General features: G+C 32.9%; 1 protein-coding gene across 4 annotated transcripts in view; it reads left to right on the forward strand.

Moving 5' to 3' along the window:
• Positions 1–23,537, forward strand: part of da (transcription factor daughterless) — a 126,041-nt gene that overhangs the window by 14,961 nt on the left and 87,543 nt on the right. For all 4 annotated transcript variants that reach the window (XM_074116198.1, XM_074116197.1, XM_074116196.1 and 1 more), the window contains exon 3: positions 4,714–4,831. In XM_074116198.1, coding sequence (XP_073972299.1) covers positions 4,714–4,831 — 118 coding nt within the window. The remainder of the gene's footprint in view (positions 1–4,713; positions 4,832–23,537) is intronic.

The following is a 23,537-nucleotide window of genomic DNA, read 5'->3' on the forward strand; positions in this document are numbered from 1 at the left end:
ATAGCCTTCTTCCTTGGGAGCTGGTAGTCTTAACGGAGGGTATCTTCCTACTTCTTGTAGTACTTCTCTTGCCTTTGACTCCCTACAATTTCCTGCACCTCCTCCTCCTCCTCCTCCTTCTTCTTCTTCTTCTTCTTCTTCTTCTTCTTCTTCTTCTTCTTCTTCTTCTTCTTTACTTCATCTCAACCATTTACTTTACTCCGTATTCTCTTTCTCACATTGCTACTAGCGAGTTTTAGACTTCCTTCCGTAGTAACTAACAAAACCTCCACTACTTCTCTTCTTTACACCGGAACTCATTTTATACCAAACTACTTCCTTCTTACTTTCTTAGTTCTGTATGTGTGTGTTTTTCTGTCGTGTCTGTGTTTCTCTTCTTCTTCTTCTACCACTTCCTCTTGATCTTCAGCCTCTCACTTTAAACTTGAGAAGTAGTCTTCCTCTTTCAGTGTGCGAGTTGTAAAAACCTAAACTGTTTCTACATAAACTTCTTGCCATTAATTTTACAAAACCTTGGTCCAGGGTACGCGTCGTATAGTAAGTCTTGGGTAAGTCTTCTTCTTCTTCCATACACATACACTAAGAGAGAGAGAGAGTGGTGGATCCTCTAACTCTCCAAGAAACATCGCACCCACCCTCTCCAGGTCTTCCAAGACATTTTCAACTAGTTCTTCTTCTTCCTCTTCTTCTTGTGCTAACTACTCAGTAGCTTTTCTCCACTTCACCATTCGCTCCTTAGTTTTCCTCGCAACATCACTTCCAACTCCCTATTTCTCCCTGTTTTCTCCCACTACTAAAAACAAAAAAAAAAAGAGGGAGAACACACAGACAGACAGACACATATATTAGTAAAAGCTTGATTCTTGTTACTGCTTCGTTTCTTCAACTTTCTACTCAACGTTTTTCACCCCCCCCCCCACTCATCCACTTTTCTCCTTACATTTAAAACTTTGTCCATCATTCATCTTTTAACCCTTTCTATCTTCTTTTAATATTCCTTTTTGCTTTTTCCTGTTGTTTCCTCACTTCTCCAATCTCTTTTCCCTGTCCCAATTCTTGGGATAGCCTGCTTTTTTGAGCAAGAACAAAAAGTGGAGTATTTTTCGAGAGAAATATTTTCTTTACTGAGGAGGGACGGGAACAAAATAAAAATCTTGATAAAGATCATAGCGGTTACCTCAATACCGGAAGTCAGGAACTTCTCTTCCTCTCTCTATTGTTTATTCTTAGACAAACATCAGGTTTTTACGTCACTAAGAACTTCTCTTTTGATCTTGACCCATTGGGGTAACCGAGTTGTTCGATTCGGGAAGATTGTGTGTTATCAAACAACAATATCTATTAAAAAAACTGTCGCAAAGACTGATTAGGAGTAAATAGTACGAGGGGCACCATTTAAATTTTGAGCCTAATAATAAAAAAACAGTAATTTGTCATTGAATATGACTTTATTGTTTTTCAAAATATTCTCCTTTATGATCTATACTCCTACACTTCTGCATGCGTTCGAACCACTTGTCACAAGCATTTTTTTCCATTCGCTTGAGACACCTCCAAAACATGGTTTTTGAATGCATCAAAGGCTTCTTCTGCCGACAGAAAATCGTTGTCCACGTAATTTAATTCTTGACGTTCGGAAACAAAAAAAAAAGTCATTTGGTGCCAAATCAGGACTGTACGGCGGATGACTCAATAATTCGATTTTTTGAGTGCTCAAATAGTCGGTTGTTAGACGAGATGTGTGACAGCTGGCATTGTTGACAAATCTGCTTATTCCAAACGAAAGAGCATTAAATTTCCTATAAATCTGCTCTTAATCCAGAGCCTCAAAACGTTTCTTATAAACAATGAAATTTTTTTACTTTATTGTCTCAAAAAATTAGTTCTTGATGATTTTTATTAAAATTTTCAACTGCATTTTTTTCAATGATTTAATGAATCAAGGAGTCACCCAATCTCTCAGAAAAAGTTGCGCATTTATTGGAGCTTCAAGACCATATGGATTTTTTTTTGGCTTTTAATAAAACCCTACCCCCGAACAGAGGGGTGTAAGTGCAGAAAACTGGGATTTTGCGTAACCGACTTTTTCACTACTAATTTACTCAAAATGTCAATTTTTGGAGCAGGAACAAAAAGAAAAGTAACCATTTTAGTTTTTAACAGTTATTATTTAATAAAACGGAAGTAAAAAAAATAAAGTAGGAATAAAACACATTAAAAATGCAAATATCTTGGACACTATTGAGAATCGGGCCAAAGTGAATAGAATATTTTTTGTTGCATTTGAGCTGCTGAATCACCTCCCGAAGTTTCGCGACCTCTCCTCCGTATACACTCTGTATATTACGAGAAGAGGTGCTTTACCCCAAAAAAACTGACGTAAGATGCATTTTCCACAACATAATGGGGGTGGTGGGGGGGTTATTGCAGAAAAAATTGTCATGTTTATTATTGGGGAGGGGGAAATTATGTTGTGAACATTCACACTGCTTCCGGTAATGAATACTCTCAAAGTTTGGACACCAAATTTCTTGTAATCCCGAGCTGGGTTTTCTTCTCCCCTTTTAATGGAATATACCCCCACCCCAATCCCTCGCACAGGAAAGCCTTCAATAGAATTTCCCAACTGTCCGCCATATTTAAGATCATATAGTTCTTGCCACATATTGGTGTGCCCTACAAGGCTGAAACTCTTTGTTATGTTTATTCATAATTAGATCTGCAACTTATGTATGAATACATAGGAAATGTATTTACTAATACAAATGTAGTTTTAAATATTAATGAATGAATAATTAGAAAAGTTTCACATTATTTTCTTATTAGTAATCATTATTTGTCTTTCTTTGATATTACCTTCTCTTACTACCAATGAGGCATGAATATAAAATGTTTATTTCATAAAAAAACGAAACAAAATGTTGCGTGAAATCTCAAGGTTCTTCTAACTCACAAATTTTCTCAAAACACCGAATATTTAACAGTTGCCAACACTGTATAGTTTGTGACCGTATATTTTAGCGAGGGCTTCTTCAACCGTGTGCTGAAAACTGCTTCAATTTGACGCTTTGATAAAAATATTATTATTATTTTATTTTTTTTTTAAATGTTTCCTAATGGGGTAGCTGTCATTTTGGGAAGCTGCGAGGGATGAATGAGAGAAAGGTTGTTGAGTTAGGTCCAGGTGTCGTGCACGGAGGCGACTAAGCAAACATACTTAACTATAAATTTCTCATATTAACTATTAAATAAAATCCAAGGCCTAGACTAGTACCGCAATACATCTTAGCTTTGCGGGTCTAGCCTATAACTGCCTAACATACTTTACTATAAATTTCTCACATTAACCATTAAATAAAATCCAAGGGCTAGACTAGTATCGCAATACATCTTAGCTTTGCGGGTCTAGCCTATAACCGCCTAACATACTTTACTATAAATTTCTCATATTAACCATTAAATAAAATCCAAGGCCTAGACTAGTATCGCAATACATCTTAGCTTTGCGGGTCTAGCCTATAACCGCCTAACATACTTTACTATAAATTTCTCATATTAACCATTAAATAAAATCCAAGGCATAGACTAGTATCGCAATACATCTTATCTTTGTGGGTCTAGCCTATAACCGCCTAACATACTTTACTATAAATTTCTCATATTAACCATTAAATAAAATCCAAGGGCTAGACTAGTACCGCAATACATCTTAGCTTTGCGGGTCTAGCCTATAACCGCCTAACATACTTTACTAAAAACTCATATAAACACATTAAATAAAATCCAAGGGCTAGACTAGTACTGCAATACATCTTATCTTTGTGGGTCTAGCCTATAACCGCCTAACATACTTTACTATAAATTTCTCATATTAACCATTAAATAAAATCCAAGGGCTAGACTAGTGCCGCAATACATCTTAGCTTTGCGGGTCTAGCCTATAACCGCCTAACATACTTTACTATAAATTTCTCATATTAACCATTAAATAAAATCCAAGGGCTAGACTAGTGCCGCAATACATCTTAGCTTTGCGGGTCTAGCCTATAACCGCCTAACATACTTTACTAAAAACTCATATAAACACATTAAATAAAATCCAAGGGCTAGACTAGTACTGCAATACATCTTATCTTTGTGGGTCTAGCCTATAACCGCCTAACATACTTTACTATAAATTTCTCATATTAACCATTAAATAAAATCCAAGGGCTAGACTAGTGCCGCAATACATCTTAGCTTTGCGGGTCTAGCCTATAACCGCCTAACATACTTTACTATAAATTTCTCATATTAACCATTAAATAAAATCCAAGGACTAGACTAGTGCCGCAATGCATCTTAGCTTTGCGGGTCTAGCCTATAACCGCCTAACATACTTTACTATAAATTTCTCATATTAACCATTAAATAAAATCCAAGGGCTAGACTAGTACCACAATACATCTTAGCTTTGCGGGTCTTGCCTATAACCGCTCGGCTATCGTGGCGGCGTCTGAGAGAAGTTATGTTTGCACCACTTTTCGTTGTTTTCGACTAAAATTTCACTAATGTTGGACTTGAAACTGTTAATGTGATACAGCCTGGATGAGATTCCTGTGTGGTGGTTGGTTTTGCCGACCTCGTACCTTCTCTCGGCGTCATGCAAAATATTCAGTGGATAAATAGTAAAATTAAGTTTAGCACAATAATAATAGTAACTTGTTATTTCAGGCAGCAGCTGCAGCGGCATACACCACGGCCGGCTATGGAGGAGCTGCTGAAACCTTTAGCCCTGAATCACCCTACTTTCCTTTCAGCAGCGCGCCTCGTAGGCCCACTTCCACACCTGGTAAGTGTAATAATATTTTGATAAATTTTATTTTTTCTTTGTTAGTATGCTTAGATCTAGTGGTTCTTCTAACTTACCACACCAATAAAGGCTTGTGTCCCAAGTTAGAGGAGTCTTAAGATTACTAGAAGAGAATAAGTAAAATAAAGTGGCTTATTTTAAGAAGCCTAAGTAGTTTTACATTACTAAGCCTTATCTTTACTAGTTGATGCTTATCTGGCATCTGCACTGCCAGGGACTTAAAAGAGTGAGGCTTAGCAGGCATACTGCTGTTAACATAGACCTGATTTCATTCGAGTATTTTTATTTATTTTAACGTCTTCATGGAGTCATTGAAAAGAAACAAACAGAGCGATTATCGTGTATTAATTTTCTCTTCATCCACTTTTACATCAAAATTTTCTGATCAGAGTTCCCATCGGAAGTAAGCTACGATAGAGGAAGTCCCGAGTATGTTGGTTTGATTTTCAGAGAATCTTTCTCGCAACATTTATGCTGGGTTCTGAGATATTGGTGACTTTAAATTTGGAGTATTTTTTTGATAGGATAATCCATAACTTTTAAAGTTAATACAGTTTCCTTATTCCATAAAAATTTTTCCCGTAATTATTATTACAATAACGTAAATAATATAAAATAAGGCAGTGGTTAGTGTTATGTGTCGCATAGATTTCCTTCGGTACTATATATCTATATATACAGTAAAACCTTATTTGTCACAAGGTCATGCACACAACATGGGCTTTATTGCATTAAGAAATGTCATTGCAATGAATAGTATGCGTTTGGTTGCAGCAATCTTTACTCTTATTTAATAAAACTAATTGTAGCATAAAATTTAATGGGTTTTTGTACGCTTCGGAATTTCCGGAGTTTGGATATACTTTTCTTAATGTTGGTAGACCTGATTGAGATTGTTTTGCGACAAAAACAATCTATATGAATTCAAATCGATTAATTTGTATATTGATGGTCATAGTAAACAGTATAAGAGGTTATTGCAGGTGACTCTATAAGAGTATTGCGTGTCAGAAGCTTGATCTTAAGTGGAAATCAAGTTATCATACTGCAATACCAATGATGATGATAGAAAATCCGAAATCGATCGGTAATCAGTAAAACATGCTGAAGTCTGGAGGAGTTGAATGCTGTTGAAGCGATGTTCTTGTCTTAGCCTTCTCATTGCCAGGAAAAGCCTCAGTTGCTTCTTTTAAGTTCGCCAGATGTGCAACAATGACAAAGTGTAAACTGCTGCCCCTTGCTCGTAGAGACATTTCCCTTTAATTGGCAAACTTGAATTCAGGCGTTGGGCCCTTCGAAACGTCTTAACCAGTTAAGCATGGAATTTAGTTTTTAAGAAACCCTCCTACAGTGTGCGGAATTAAAATCACGACAATGACGTGGTATTCACGTCGAACGCAGGGTAAAACAACCAAAAGTTTACAACGTCATAATAGACACTGCAAGCGACTTTTTCTGTAATCTCTCTGGGGCATGAGCATTACAGAGCATTCTGTGCTCATTCAAAATCTTGCACCGCTTCACGTATGCATTGCCTAGTTTTAACTAGGGACGCAAGAGCTTTGCACAAGGAAGAAAAGAGCTTTTTGAATTCTGTGCAAAATGAAATCATGCTCGTACTGAGGTCTGAACCTCTATCTAAGGTAAAAACGGGCATTGCACAAGGGTTGAGAGCTTTTATTTGTGTGCGTAATTCCCCAATCTCTGATGTGGAGACCAAACATGTACCAACCACTTATCATTTGGCTAGTTCCCTCCACCCCTCTCCGTGTAAAATACTAGGCAGTTTTATTGGTAAGATAAAGGAAACATCCCACCAAATAATATTCTTATTGTATTTTATTGAAATTTCGAGTTTTTATAGTTAATGACAATTTTATATTTTTCACAACGCGTATACACGTCTAAGCTGCGACGTGAATTATTAGACAACCATTACTTTAGTCTTAGTCCAACTTTTTCAAGGCAGAATAACCGGAGGCTGTAATTAAGGCCTCACTTTCCGTATCCCAGCACCGATCTTATAAGACGCAGTCCCTACACTTTTTGGGTCGTCTCCTGTTTTCCGTGTGGCATAGCTGTTCCAAAACAGTTTTGAGATTACGAAAAAACTAGAACGATGATACATACGATCAACTCAAAAAATAGACATTTTTTTAACCCATTAAATAGTTGTTTTGTAGCTCAACTGCTTAAGTAAGTAAAGAAATATTGAAGCTGCGATGATATCCGGTTATATGGTACTAATTGATATAAGAAGTAATGTGCCCTTGATGTAACTAAATGATCATAACGTTGTCTCTGCTATCAGCCGGTTGGTGTAACTACTAAGTAGAGTGCTATTAATTCTTAAACTATTTCCACTATGTTAAGGACGTTGCTCTTCCTCTTACGTCATAGTTCTTTCTAAATAACGTGATGTTATTGCACTACTGCAGTATTATGCCCTTTTGTGGTGTAATATAGGAGCTTTGTTTGTCTATTTTGTATATACTTTATGGTGTAAATGTTAGGAAATTCGATTTATATATAAAATTATATCATTTTTGCGCTTATTGGTTCTCAAGGTTTTTTTTCTATAGAGTGGTGCTTAATAAGTCCATAAATCCGGCTATAGTTAAAAGCCATAACTGGCAAAATCGAAAAGATATGGATTGAAAAGAAAGCCTACCAATACTAGCATTCCCAAAGTAGTACGCAATAAATTCTCCCATTTTTACAGATATTCCGGTAATCAATATTAAACAATATGCTCAGATATCTAGAAAAGTGCGCGCGCGCAAAAAAATTGTATTCAATGTTAAAAACATTTACAGAAATAACAAGAAATTCTTTTGTTCGTGTCCCCCCCAAAATTTAGTGTAAAAGGGTCTGCCTTGGAAAATCTAGCGACTTTTAAGGTTAAAATTACAGTCAAGAAACTTAACGAAATAGAATTAGCGCAGGAAATACACGTTTAAAGAGATTTCCGGTACTACATCTTTCCTATTGTTTCTGCACAGATTGCTTTTTCATTTTTGAATCCAAGGAATCGCGTACTTCAGCTTTCCAAAAAGGGACTGCTCTCTCAGTAAAAAAGTAAAAAGTAAAGTAATCGCCTATTTTTTCAAGCGGGGCTTAACGTCCAACTACCAATTAGGTGTCCGTGGACAGCGGCGACTAGCAAACATACTTTACTGTAAATTTCTCATATTAACCATTAAATAAAATCCAAGGGCTAGACTAGTACCGCAATACATCTTAGCTTTGCGGGTCTAGCCTATAACCGCCAAACATACTTTACTATAAATTTCTCATATTAACCATTAAATAAAATCCAAGGGCTAGACTAGTACCGCAATACATCTTAGCTTTGCAGGTCTAGCCTATAACCGCCTAACATACTTTACTATAACTATTAACCATTAAATAAAATCCAAGACCTAAAGACCGGGAATCGAACCCAGTACCGCAATACATATTAGCTTTGCGGATTGTCGCCTCTTAACCCGCTCGGCTACCGTGGCGCCCCTCTCTCTCTGTACAAACTCTGCAACAAGCAGTAATCACGCTATATTTTCTCCTTCAACAAACTTTGACCTTTAAACAGGATTATCATTAATCTGAAATATCTAATTAAAGGCGGAAATATAAAAAAGAAGGAACAGACAAACTGGATGACTCACAAAGATGAACTTATATGACATTTTTTAAGGATGACATTTTTCATCAGTGTCGTTACAAGTTTTTAATTTTTTTTTTTGTTTATTTATTTTTTTATTTCTTAATAAATCAAGCCAATGGAACTCATTCATAGAACGCATCGTTTATTTCGTATAGGTCATTTTATACGTAGACAACTTTATTTACACGTCATCTACCAAAAATATATTATTTTGATTTTGTTTAATGCAAACGTATTTCTCGAAGAGGAAACTTCCTTCATCCATCATCATGGCATTGAATTTAACTAATAATGTCCCATTCATAAATTTTTAATAACTTTCTCTCTCTCTCCCACACACACACTTCCTCCCTCGAAAAAGGTTAAATTGCAATCGTGCAGATTTGCGAAAAATAAACTTTTAGTTGCGGCACAGATGTTAGCATAGTAATAGTTGAAAAAGTGTGTTTAAGTCCCCAGAAGAGATTTCGGCTGCGCTTAATACGAGACAAAAGCATAAGTAAAATTGAATCCTCTACATTCAAACTGATTGCGATTTTCCCTCATCTGAAGAGAGTGCTTAATATGAAGATGACGTTTCTGGGTGATACCATTGGCTAACATCACAGTTCTATAAAAAAAAAAAATTATAATAATAAAAAAGCTACTATAGTGTTCGTTAACACCACAAATATTTGTATCTTATTTAATTACGAGATAGAATGTAATAATTTAAAGTTTTGTTCAGAGAAATGTTATAATAAAGAGGCGTTGTAACATGTAATTGCGATTAGATAAGTAATGTATAATGTAAACAAATCGTTATGATTGATTTTAGACCTTCTACAATATAGAAATATTCCCCACCTCAACTTGTTTTTTTTATAATTTTTTTTTACGAGTGAAATAATAATATATTGTACTTCACATAAGAAAAGTGATGTAAACGTTTGAAATTTGTGGGATTCGAATACTTACATTGCATAAATCAAAAATGTAACCTTCCATCACGCATTACCTATTATCACTAAAACATTGCCGTTTATACCTGTTATAGAGCTAACATTTCTCTTCAATTTTGTAAAGAAATCATTGAAAACTAAACAATAGGAATAGAGATATAAACGTTTGAAATTTGAACTAATTTGAAAACATCCAAAATTTAAAGTTCCATATCTCGTTCGTTATTATGACTACAACATTGCTAGTATTTCCTCTTATAGAGTTTTCTTTTCTTTACATTTCGGTTAAGAAATATTGAATTCGGATACATAAGAAAAGTGATGTAAACGTTTGAAATTTGTGGGATTCGAATACTTACATTGCATAAATCAAAAATGTAACCTATTATCACCATTACCTATTATCACTAAAACATAGCCGTTTATACCAGTTATAGAGCTAACATTTCTCTTCAATTTTGTAAAGAAATCATTGAAAACTAAACAAAAGGAATAGAGATATAAACGTTTGAAATTTGAACGAATTTGAAAACATCCAAAATTTAACCTTCCTTATCTCGTTTGTTATTATAACTACAACATTGCAACTGTTTCCTCTTGTAGAGTTGTCTTTTCTCTACATTTCGGTAAAGAAATCATTGAATTCGGATACATACGAAAAGAGATATGAACGTTTGAAATTTGAAGGTTTCGAATACTTGCATTGACTACATCAAAAATGTAACCTTCCATCACGTATTACCTATTATCACTAAAACATTGCCGTTTATACCTGTTATAGAGCTAACATTTCTCTTCAATTTTGTAAAGAAATAATTGAAAACTAAACAATAGGAATAGAGATATAAACGTTTGAAATTTGAACGAATTTGAAAACATCCAAAATTTAGCCTTCTATATCTCGTTTGTTATTACGACTACAACATTGCAACTGTTTCCTCTTATAGAGTTGTTTTTTCTCTACATTTCGGTAAAGAAATCATTGAATTCGGATACATACGAAAAGTGATATAAACGTTTGAAATTTGAGGGATTCGAATACTTGCATTGACTACATCAAAAATATAACCTTCCATCACGCATTACCTATTATCACTAAAACATTGCCGTTTATACCTGTTATAGAGCTAACATTACTCTTCAATTTTGTAAAGAAATAATTGAAAACTAAACAATAGGAATAGAGATATAAACGTTTGAAATTTGAACGAATTTGAAAACATCCAAAATTTAGCCTTCTATATCTCGTTTGTTATTACGACTACAACATTGCAACTGTTTCCTCTTATAGAGTTGTTTTTTCTCTACATTTCGGTAAAGAAATCATTGAATTCGGATACATAGGAAAAGTGATATAAACGTTTGAAATTTGAGGGATTCGAATACTTGCATTGACTACATCAAAAATATAACCTTCCATCACGCATTACCTATTATCACTAAAACATTGCCGTTTATACCTGTTATAGAGCTAACATTTCTCTTCAATTTTGTAAAGAAATCATTGAAAACTAAACAATAGGAATAGAGATATAAACGTTTGAAATTTGAACTAATTTAAAAACATCCAAAATTTAGCCTTCTATATCTCGTTTGTTATTACGACTACAACATTGCAACTGTTTCCTCTTATAGAGTTGTTTTTTCTCTACATTTCGGTAAAGAAATCATTGAATTCGGATACATACGAAAAGTGATATAAACGTTTGAAATTTGAGGGATTCGAATACTTGCATTGACTACATCAAAAATATAACCTTCCATCACGCATTACCTATTATCACTAAAACATTGCCGTTTATACCTGTTATAGAGCTAACATTACTCTTCAATTTTGTAAAGAAATAATTGAAAACTAAACAATAGGAATAGAGATATAAACGTTTGAAATTTGAACGAATTTGAAAACATCCAAAATTTAGCCTTCTATATCTCGTTTGTTATTACGACTACAACATTGCAACTGTTTCCTCTTATAGAGTTGTTTTTTCTCTACATTTCGGTAAAGAAATCATTGAATTCGGATACATACGAAAAGTAATATAAACGTTTGAAATTTGAGGGATTCGAATACTTGCATTGACTACATCAAAAATGGTACCTTCCATCACGCATTACCTATTATCACTAAAACATTGCCGTTTATACCTGTTATAGAGCTAACATTACTCTTCAATTTTGTAAAGAAATAATTGAAAACTAAACAATAGGAATAGAGATATAAACGTTTGAAATTTGAACGAATTTGAAAACATCCAAAATTTAGCCTTCTATATCTCGTTTGTTATTACGACTACAACATTGCAACTGTTTCCTCTTATAGAGTTGTTTTTTCTCTACATTTCGGTAAAGAAATCATTGAATTCGGATACATAGGAAAAGTGATATAAACGTTTGAAATTTGAGGGATTCGAATACTTGCATTGACTACATCAAAAATATAACCTTCCATCACGCATTACCTATTATCACTAAAACATTGCCGTTTATACTTGTTATAGAGCTAACATTACTCTTCAATTTTGTAAAGAAATCATTGAAAACTAAACAATAGGAATAGAGATATAAACGTTTGAAATTTGAACGAATTTGAAAACATCCAAAATTTAGCCTTCTATATCTCGTTTGTTATTACGACTACAACATTGCTAGTATTTCCTCTTATAGAGTTTTCTTTTCTTTACATTTCGGTAAAGAAATCATTGAATTCGGATAGACACGCAAAGAGATATAAACGTTTGAAATTTGAGGTATTCGAATACTTACATTAACTACATCAAAAATTAAACCTTCCATCACGCATTACCTACTATCACTAAAACATTTTGTAAAGAAATCATTGAAAACTAAACAATAGGAATAGAGATATAAACGTTTGAAATTTGAACGAATTTGAAAACATCCAAATTTTAGCCTTCTATGTCTCGTTTGTTATTACGACTACAACATTGCAACTGTTTCCACTTATAGAGTTTTCTTTTCTTTACATTTCGGTAAAGAAATCATTGAATTCGGATAGACACGCAAAGAGATATAAACGTTTGAAATTTGAGGTATTCGAATACTTACATTAACTACATCAAAAATTAAACCTTCCATCACGCATTACCTACTATCACTAAAACATTGACGTTTATACGAGTTGTAGAGCTAACTATTCTCTCCAATTTTGTAAAGAAATCTTTGAAAACTAAACAATAGGAATAGAGATATAAACGTTTGAAATTTGAACGAATTTGAAAACATCCAAAATTTAGCCTTCTATATCTCGTTTGTTATTACGACTACAACATTGCTAGTATTTCCTCTTATAGAGTTTTCTTTTCTTTACATTTCGGTAAAGAAATCATTGAATTCGGATAGACACGCAAAGAAATATAAACGTTTGAAATTTGAGGTATTCGAATACTTACATTAACTACATCAAAAATTAAACCTTCCATCACGCATTACCTACTATCACTAAAACATAGCCGTTTATACCAGTTGTAGAGCTAACTATTCTCTCCAATTTTGTAAAGAAATCATTGAAAACTAAACAATAGGAATAGAGATATAAACGTTTGAAATTTGAACGAATTTGAAAACATCCAAAATTTAGCCTTCTATATCTCGTTTGTTATTACGACTGCAACATTGCAACGGTTTCCTCTTATAGAGTTGTTTTTTCTCAACATTTCGGTAAAGAAGTCATTGAATTCGGATAGACACGAAAAGAGATATAAACGTTTGAAATTTGAGGGATTCGAATACTTGCATTGACTACATCAAAAATGTAACCTTCCATCACGCATTACCTATTATCACTAAAACATTGCCGTTTATACCGGTTATAGAGCTAACTATTCTCTCCAATTTTGTAAAGAAATCATTGAAAACTAAACAATAGGAATAGAGATATAAACGTTTGAAATTTGAGGGATTCGAATACTTACATTGACTACATCAAAAATGGTACCTTCCATCACGCATTACCTACTATCACTAAAACATAGCCGTTTATACCAGTTGTAGAGCTAACTATTCTCTCCAATTTTGTAAAGAAATCATTGATAACTAAATAATAGGAATAGAGATATAAACGTTTGAAATTTGAACGAATTTGAAAACATCCAAAATTTAGCCTTCAATATCTCGTTTGTTATTACGACTACAACATTGCAACTGTTTCCTCTTATAGAGTTGTTTTTTCTCTACATTTCGGTAAAGAAGTCATTGAATTCGGATAGACACGAAAAGAGATATAAACGTTTGAAATTTGAGGGATTCGAATACTTACATTGACTACATCAAAAATGGTACCTTCCATCACGCATTACCTATTATCACTAAAACATTGCCGTTTATACCTGTTATAGAGCTAACATTACTCTTCAATTTTGTAAAGAAATCATTGATAACTAAACAATAGGAATAGAGATATAAACGTTTGAAATTTGAACGTATTTGAAAACATCCAAAATTTAGCCTTCAATATCTCGTTTGTTATTACGACTACAACATTGCAACTGTTTCCTCTTATAGAGTTGTTTTTTCTCTACATTTCGGTAAAGAAGTCATTGAATTCGGATAGACACGAAAAGAGATATAAACGTTTGAAATTTGAGGGATTCGAATACTTAAATTGACTACATCAAAAATGGTACCTTCCATCACGCATTACCTACTATCACTAAAACATTGCCGTTTATACCAGTTGTAGAGCTAACTATTCTCTCCAATTTTGTAAAGAAATCATTGATAACTAAACAATAGGAATAGAGATATAAACGTTTGAAATTTGAACGAATTTGAAAACATCCAAAATTTAGCCTTCAATATCTGGTTTGTTATTACGACTACAACATTGCAACTGTTTCCTCTTATAGAGTTGTTTTTTCTCAACATTTCGGTAAAGAAGTCATTGAATTCGGATAGACACGAAAAGAGATATAAACGTTTGAAATTTGAGGGATTCGAATACTTACATTGACTACATCAAAAATGGTACCTTCCATCACGCATTACCTATTATCACAAAAACATTGCCGTTTATACCTGTTATAGAGCTAACATTACTCTTCAATTTTGTAAAGAAATCATTGATAACTAAACAATAGGAATAGAGATATAAACGTTTGAAATTTGAACGAATTTGAAAACATCCAAAATTTAGCCTTCAATATCTCGTTTGTTATTACGACTACAACATTGCAACTGTTTCCTCTTATAGAGTTGTTTTTTCTCAACATTTCGGTAAAGAAGTCATTGAATTCGGATAGACACGAAAAGAGATATAAACGTTTGAAATTTGAGGGATTCGAATACTTACATTGACTACATCAAAAATGGTACCTTCCATCACGCATTACCTACTATCACTAAAACATAGCCGTTTATACCAGTTGTAGAGCTAACTATTCTCTCCAATTTTGTAAAGAAATCATTGATAACTAAACAATAGGAATAGAGATATAAACGTTTGAAATTTGAACGAATTTGAAAACATCCAAAATTTAGCCTTCTATATCTCGTTTGTTATTACGACTACAACATTGCAACGGTTTCCTCTTATAGAGTTGTTTTTTCTCAACATTTCGGTAAAGAAGTCATTGAATTCGGATAGACACGAAAAGAGATATAAACGTTTGAAATTTGAGGGATTCGAATACTTACATTGACTACATCAAAAATGGTACCTTCCATCACGCATTACCTACTATCACTAAAACATAGCCGTTTATACCAGTTGTAGAGCTAACTATTCTCTCCAATTTTGTAAAGAAATCATTGAAAACTAAACAATAGGAATAGAGATATAAACGTTTGAAATTTGAGGGATTCGAATACTTACATTGACTACATCAAAAATGGTACCTTCCATCACGCATTACCTACTATCACTAAAACATAGCCGTTTATACCAGTTGTAGAGCTAACTATTCTCTCCAATTTTGTAAAGAAATCATTGATAACTAAACAATAGGAATAGAGATATAAACGTTTGAAATTTGAACGAATTTGAAAACATCCAAAATTTAGCCTTCAATATCTCGTTTGTTATTACGACTACAACATTGCAACTGTTTCCTCTTATAGAGTTGTTTTTTCTCTACATTTCGGTAAAGAAGTCATTGAATTCGGATAGACACGAAAAGAGATATAAACGTTTGAAATTTGAGGGATTCGAATACTTACATTGACTACATCAAAAATGGTACCTTCCATCACGCATTACCTATTATCACTAGAACATTGCCGTTTATACCTGTTATAGAGCTAACATTACTCTTCAATTTTGTAAAGAAATCATTGATAACTAAACAATAGGAATAGAGATATAAACGTTTGAAATTTGAACGAATTTGAAAACATCCAAAATTTAGCCTTCAATATCTCGTTTGTTTTTACGACTACAACATTGCAACTGTTTCCTCTTATAGAGTTGTTTTTTCTCTACATTTCGGTAAAGAAGTCATTGAATTCGGATAGACACGAAAAGAGATATAAACGTTTGAAATTTGAGGGATTCGAATACTTACATTGACTACATCAAAAATGGTACCTTCCATCACGCATTACCTACTATCACTAAAACATTGCCGCTTATACCAGTTGTAGAGCTAACTATTCTCTCCAATTTTGTAAAGAAATCATTGATAACTAAACAATAGGAATAGAGATATAAACGTTTGAAATTTGAACGAATTTGAAAACATCCAAAATTTAGCCTTCAATATCTGGTTTGTTATTACGACTACAACATTGCAACTGTTTCCTCTTATAGAGTTGTTTTTTCTCAACATTTCGGTAAAGAAGTCATTGAATTCGGATAGACACGAAAAGAGATATAAACGTTTGAAATTTGAGGGATTCGAATACTTACATTGACTACATCAAAAATGGTACCTTCCATCACGCATTACCTACTATCACTAAAACATAGCCGTTTATACCAGTTGTAGAGCTAACTATTCTCTCCAATTTTGTAAAGAAATCATTGATAACTAAACAATAGGAATAGAGATATAAACGTTTGAAATTTGAACGAATTTGAAAACATCCAAAATTTAGCCTTCTATATCTCGTTTGTTATTACGACTACAACATTGCAACGGTTTCCTCTTATAGAGTTGTTTTTTCTCAACATTTCGGTAAAGAAGTCATTGAATTCGGATAGACACGAAAAGAGATATAAACGTTTGAAATTTGAGGGATTCGAATACTTACATTGACTACATCAAAAATGGTACCTTCCATCACGCATTACCTACTATCACTAAAACATAGCCGTTTATACCAGTTGTAGAGCTAACTATTCTCTCCAATTTTGTAAAGAAATCATTGATAACTAAACAATAGGAATAGAGATATAAACGTTTGAAATTTGAACGAATTTGAAAACATCCAAAATTTAGCCTTCAATATCTCGTTTGTTATTACGACTACAACATTGCAACTGTTTCCTCTTATAGAGTTGTTTTTTCTCTACATTTCGGTAAAGAAGTCATTGAATTCGGATAGACACGAAAAGAGATATAAACGTTTGAAATTTGAGGGATTCGAATACTTACATTGACTACATCAAAAATGGTACCTTCCATCACGCATTACCTATTATCACTAGAACATTGCCGTTTATACCTGTTATAGAGCTAACATTACTCTTCAATTTTGTAAAGAAATCATTGATAACTAAACAATAGGAATAGAGATATAAACGTTTGAAATTTGAACGAATTTGAAAACATCCAAAATTTAGCCTTCAATATCTCGTTTGTTTTTACGACTACAACATTGCAACTGTTTCCTCTTATAGAGTTGTTTTTTCTCTACATTTCGGTAAAGAAGTCATTGAATTCGGATAGACACGAAAAGAGATATAAACGTTTGAAATTTGAGGGATTCGAATACTTACATTGACTACATCAAAAATGGTACCTTCCATCACGCATTACCTACTATCACTAAAACATTGCCGCTTATACCAGTTGTAGAGCTAACTATTCTCTCCAATTTTGTAAAGAAATCATTGATAACTAAACAATAGGAATAGAGATATAAACGTTTGAAATTTGAACGAATTTGAAAACATCCAAAATTTAGCCTTCAATATCTGGTTTGTTATTACGACTACAACATTGCAACTGTTTCCTCTTATAGAGTTGTTTTTTCTCAACATTTCGGTAAAGAAGTCATTGAATTCGGATAGACACGAAAAGAGATATAAACGTTTGAAATTTGAGGGATTCGAATACTTACATTGACTACATCAAAAATGGTACCTTCCATCACGCATTACCTACTATCACTAAAACATAGCCGTTTATACCAGTTGTAGAGCTAACTATTCTCTCCAATTTTGTAAAGAAATCATTGATAACTAAACAATAGGAATAGAGATATAAACGTTTGAAATTTGAACGAATTTGAAAACATCCAAAATTTAGCCTTCTATATCTCGTTTGTTATTACGACTACAACATTGCAACGGTTTCCTCTTATAGAGTTGTTTTTTCTCAACATTTCGGTAAAGAAGTCATTGAATTCGGATAGACACGAAAAGAGATATAAACGTTTGAAATTTGAGGGATTCGAATACTTACATTGACTACATCAAAAATGGTACCTTCCATCACGCATTACCTACTATCACTAAAACATAGCCGTTTATACCAGTTGTAGAGCTAACTATTCTCTCCAATTTTGTAAAGAAATCATTGAAAACTAAACAATAGGAATAGAGATATAAACGTTTGAAATTTGAGGGATTCGAATACTTACATTGACTACATCAAAAATGGTACCTTCCATCACGCATTACCTACTATCACTAAAACATAGCCGTTTATACCAGTTGTAGAGCTAACTATTCTCTCCAATTTTGTAAAGAAATCATTGATAACTAAACAATAGGAATAGAGATATAAACGTTTGAAATTTGAACGAATTTGAAAACATCCAAAATTTAGCCTTCAATATCTCGTTTGTTATTACGACTACAACATTGCAACTGTTTCCTCTTATAGAGTTGTTTTTTCTCTACATTTCGGTAAAGAAGTCATTGAATTCGGATAGACACGAAAAGAGATATAAACGTTTGAAATTTGAGGGATTCGAATACTTACATTGACTACATCAAAAATGGTACCTTCCATCACGCATTACCTATTATCACTAGAACATTGCCGTTTATACCTGTTATAGAGCTAACATTACTCTTCAATTTTGTAAAGAAATCATTGATAACTAAACAATAGGAATAGAGATATAAACGTTTGAAATTTGAACGAATTTGAAAACATCCAAAATTTAGCCTTCAATATCTCGTTTGTTATTACGACTACAACATTGCAACTGTTTCCTCTTATAGAGTTGTTTTTTCTCTACATTTCGGTAAAGAAGTCATTGAATTCGGATAGACACGAAAAGAGATATAAACGTTTGAAATTTGAGGGGTTCGAATACTTACATTGACTACATCAAAAATGGTACCTTCCATCACGCATTACCTACTATCACTAAAACATTGCCGCTTATACCAGTTGTAGAGCTAACTATTCTCTCCAATTTTGTAAAGAAATCATTGATAACTAAACAATAGGAATAGAGATATAAACGTTTGAAATTTGAACGAATTTGAAAACATCCAAAATTTAGCCTTCAATATCTGGTTTGTTATTACGACTACAACATTGCAACTGTTTCCTCTTATAGAGTTGTTTTTTCTCAACATTTCGGTAAAGAAGTCATTGAATTCGGATAGACACGAAAAGAGATATAAACGTTTGAAATTTGAGGGATTCGAATACTTACATTGACTACATCAAAAATGGTACCTTCCATCACGCATTACCTATTATCACTAAAACATTGCCGTTTATACCTGTTATAGAGCTAACATTACTCTTCAATTTTGTAAAGAAATCATTGATAACTAAACAATAGGAATAGAGATATAAACGTTTGAAATTTGAACGAATTTGAAAACATCCAAAATTTAGCCTTCAATATCTCGTTTGTTATTACGACTACAACATTGCAACTGTTTCCTCTTATAGAGTTGTTTTTTCTCTACATTTCGGTAAAGAAGTCATTGAATTCGGATAGACACGAAAAGAGATATAAACGTTTGAAATTTGAGGGATTCGAATACTTACATTGACTACATCAAAAATAGTACCTTCCATCACGCATTACCTACTATCACTAAAACATAGCCGTTTATACCAGTTGTAGAGCTAACTATTCTCTCCAATTTTGTAAAGAAATCATTGATAACTAAACAATAGGAATAGAGATATAAACGTTTGAAATTTGAACGAATTTGAAAACATCCAAAATTTAGCCTTCAATATCTCGTTTGTTATTACGACTACAACATTGCAACTGTTTCCTCTTATAGAGTTGTTTTTTCTCAACATTTCGGTAAAGAAGTCATTGAATTCGGATAGACACGAAAAGAGATATAAACGTTTGAAATTTGAGGGATTCGAATACTTACATTGACTACATCAAAAATGGTACCTTCCATCACGCATTACCTACTATCACTAAAACATAGCCGTTTATACCAGTTGTAGAGCTAACTATTCTCTCCAATTTTGTAAAGAAATCATTGATAACTAAACAATAGGAATAGAGATATAAACGTTTGAAATTTGAACGAATTTGAAAACATCCAAAATTTAGCCTTCAATATCTCGTTTGTTATTACGACTACAACATTGCAACTGTTTCCTCTTATAGAGTTGTTTTTTTTCTACATTTCGGTAAAGAAGTCATTGAATTCGGATAGACACGAAAAGAGATATAAACGTTTGAAATTTGAGGGATTCGAATACTTACATAGACTACATCAAAAATGGTACCTTCCATCACGCATTACCTATTATCACTAAAACATTGCCGTTTATACCTGTTATAGAGCTAACATTACTCTTCAATTTTGTAAAGAAATCATTGATAACTAAACAATAGGAATAGAGATATAAACGTTTGAAATTTGAACGAATTTGAAAACATCCAAAATTTAGCCTTCAATATCTCGTTTGTTATTACGACTACAACATTGCAACTGTTTCCTCTTATAGAGTTGTTTTTTCTCAACATTTCGGTAAAGAAGTCATTGAATTCGGATAGACACGAAAAGAGATATAAACGTTTGAAATTTGAGGGATTCGAATACTTACATTGACTACATCAAAAATGGTACCTTCCATCACGCATTACCTACTATCACTAAAACATAGCCGTTTATACCAGTTGTAGAGCTAACTATTCTCTCCAATTTTGTAAAGAAATCATTGATAACTAAACAATAGGAATAGAGATATAAACGTTTGAAATTTGAACGAATTTGAAAACATCCAAAATTTAGCCTTCAATATCTCGTTTGTTATTACGACTACAACATTGCAACTGTTTCCTCTTATAGAGTTGTTTTTTCTCAACATTTCGGTGAAGAAGTCATTGAATTCGGATAGACACGAAAAGAGATATAAACGTTTGAAATTTGAGGGATTCGAATACTTACATTGACTACATCAAAAATGGTACCTTCCATCACGCATTACCTACTATCACTAAAACATAGCCGTTTATACCAGTTGTAGAGCTAACTATTCTCTCCAATTTTGTAAAGAAATCATTGATAACTAAACAATAGGAATAGAGATATAAACGTTTGAAATTTGAACGAATTTGAAAACATCCAAAATTTAGCCTTCTATATCTCGTTTGTTATTACGACTACAACATTGCAACTGTTTCCTCTTATAGAGTTGTTTTTTCTCAACATTTCGGTAAAGAAGTCATTGAATTCGGATAGACACGAAAAGAGATATAAACGTTTGAAATTTGAGGGATTCGAATACTTACATTGACTACATCAAAAATGGTACATTCCATCACGCATTACCTACTATCACTAAAACATAGCCGTTTATACCAGTTGTAGAGCTAACTATTCTCTCCAATTTTGTAAAGAAATCATTGAAAACTAAACAATAGGAATAGAGATATAAACGTTTGAAATTTGAGGGATTCGAATACTTACATTGACTACATCAAAAATGGTACCTTCCATCACGCATTACCTACTATCACTAAAACATAGCCGTTTATACCAGTTGTAGAGCTAACTATTCTCTCCAATTTTGTAAAGAAATCATTGATAACTAAACAATAGGAATAGAGATATAAACGTTTGAAATTTGAACGAATTTGAAAACATCCAAAATTTAGCCTTCAATATCTCGTTTGTTATTACGACTACAACATTGCAACTGTTTCCTCTTATAGAGTAGTTTTTTCTCAACATTTCGGTAAAGAAGTCATTGAATTCGGATAGACACGAAAAGAGATATAAACGTTTGAAATTTGAGGGATTCGAATACTTACATTGACTACATCAAAAATGGTACCTTCCATCACGCATTACCTACTATCACTAAAACATAGCCGTTTATACCAGTTGTAGAGCTAACTATTCTCTCCAATTTTGTAAAGAAATCATTGATAACTAAACAATAGGAATAGAGATATAAACGTTTGAAATTTGAACGAATTTGAAAACATCCAAAATTTAGCCTTCTATATCTCGTTTGTTATTACGACTACAACATTGCAACTGTTTCCTCTTATAGAGTTGTTTTTTTTCTACATTTCGGTAAAGAAGTCATTGAATTCGGATAGACACGAAAAGAGATATAAACGTTTGAAATTTGAGGGATTCGAATACTTACATTGACTACATCAAAAATGGTACCTTCCATCACGCATTACCTACTGTCACTAAAACATAGCCGTTTATACCAGTTGTAGAGCTAACTATTCTCTCCAATTTTGTAAAGAAATCATTGAAAACTAAACAATAGGAATAGAGATATAAACGTTTGAAATTTGAACGAATTTGAAAACATCCAAAATTTAGCCTTCTATATCTCGTTTGTTATTACGACTACAACATTGCAACTGTTTCCTCTTATAGAGTTGTTTTTTTTCTACATTTCGGTAAAGAAGTCATTGAATTCGGATAGACACGAAAAGAGATATAAACGTTTGAAATTTGAGGGATTCGAATACTTACATTGACTACATCAAAAATGGTACCTTTTATCACGCATTACCTACTATCACTAAAACATAGCCGTTTATACCAGTTGTAGAGCTAACTATTCTCTCCAATTTTGTAAAGAAATCATTGATAACTAAACAATAGGAATAGAGATATAAACGTTTGAAATTTGAACGAATTTGAAAACATCCAAAATTTAGCCTTCTATATCTCGTTTGTTATTACGACTACAACATTGCAACTGTTTCCTCTTATAGAGTTGTTTTTTCTCAACATTTCGGTAAAGAAGTCATTGAATTCGGATAGACACGAAAAGAGATATAAACGTTTGAAATTTGAGGGATTCGAATACTTACATTGACTACATCAAAAATGGTACCTTCCATCACGCATTACCTACTATCACTAAAACATAGCCGTTTATACCAGTTGTAGAGCTAACTATTCTCTCCAATTTTGTAAAGAAATCATTGATAACTAAACAATAGGAATAGAGATATAAACGTTTGAAATTTGAACGAATTTGAAAACATCCAAAATTTAGCCTTCAATATCTCGTTTGTTATTACGACTACAACATTGCAACTGTTTCCTCTTATAGAGTTGTTTTTTCTCAACATTTCGGTAAAGAAGTCATTGAATTCGGATAGACACGAAAAGAGATATAAACGTTTGAAATTTGAGGGATTCGAATACTTACATTGACTACATCAAAAATGGTACCTTCCATCACGCATTACCTACTATCACTAAAACATAGCCGTTTATACCAGTTGTAGAGCTAACTATTCTCTCCAATTTTGTAAAGAAATCATTGATAACTAAACAATAGGAATAGAGATATAAACGTTTGAAATTTGAACGAATTTGAAAACATCCAAAATTTAGCCTTCTATATCTCGTTTGTTATTACGACTACAACATTGCAACTGTTTCCTCTTATAGAGTTGTTTTTTTTCTACATTTCGGTAAAGAAGTCATTGAATTCGGATAGACACGAAAAGAGATATAAACGTTTGAAAT

The sequence above is a fragment of the Rhodnius prolixus genome, unplaced genomic scaffold (genome assembly GCF_049639745.1).
Source record: "Rhodnius prolixus isolate KJV_2025 unplaced genomic scaffold, Rpr scaffold_13, whole genome shotgun sequence".
In the NCBI taxonomy this organism is placed as follows: domain Eukaryota; kingdom Metazoa; phylum Arthropoda; class Insecta; order Hemiptera; family Reduviidae; genus Rhodnius; species Rhodnius prolixus.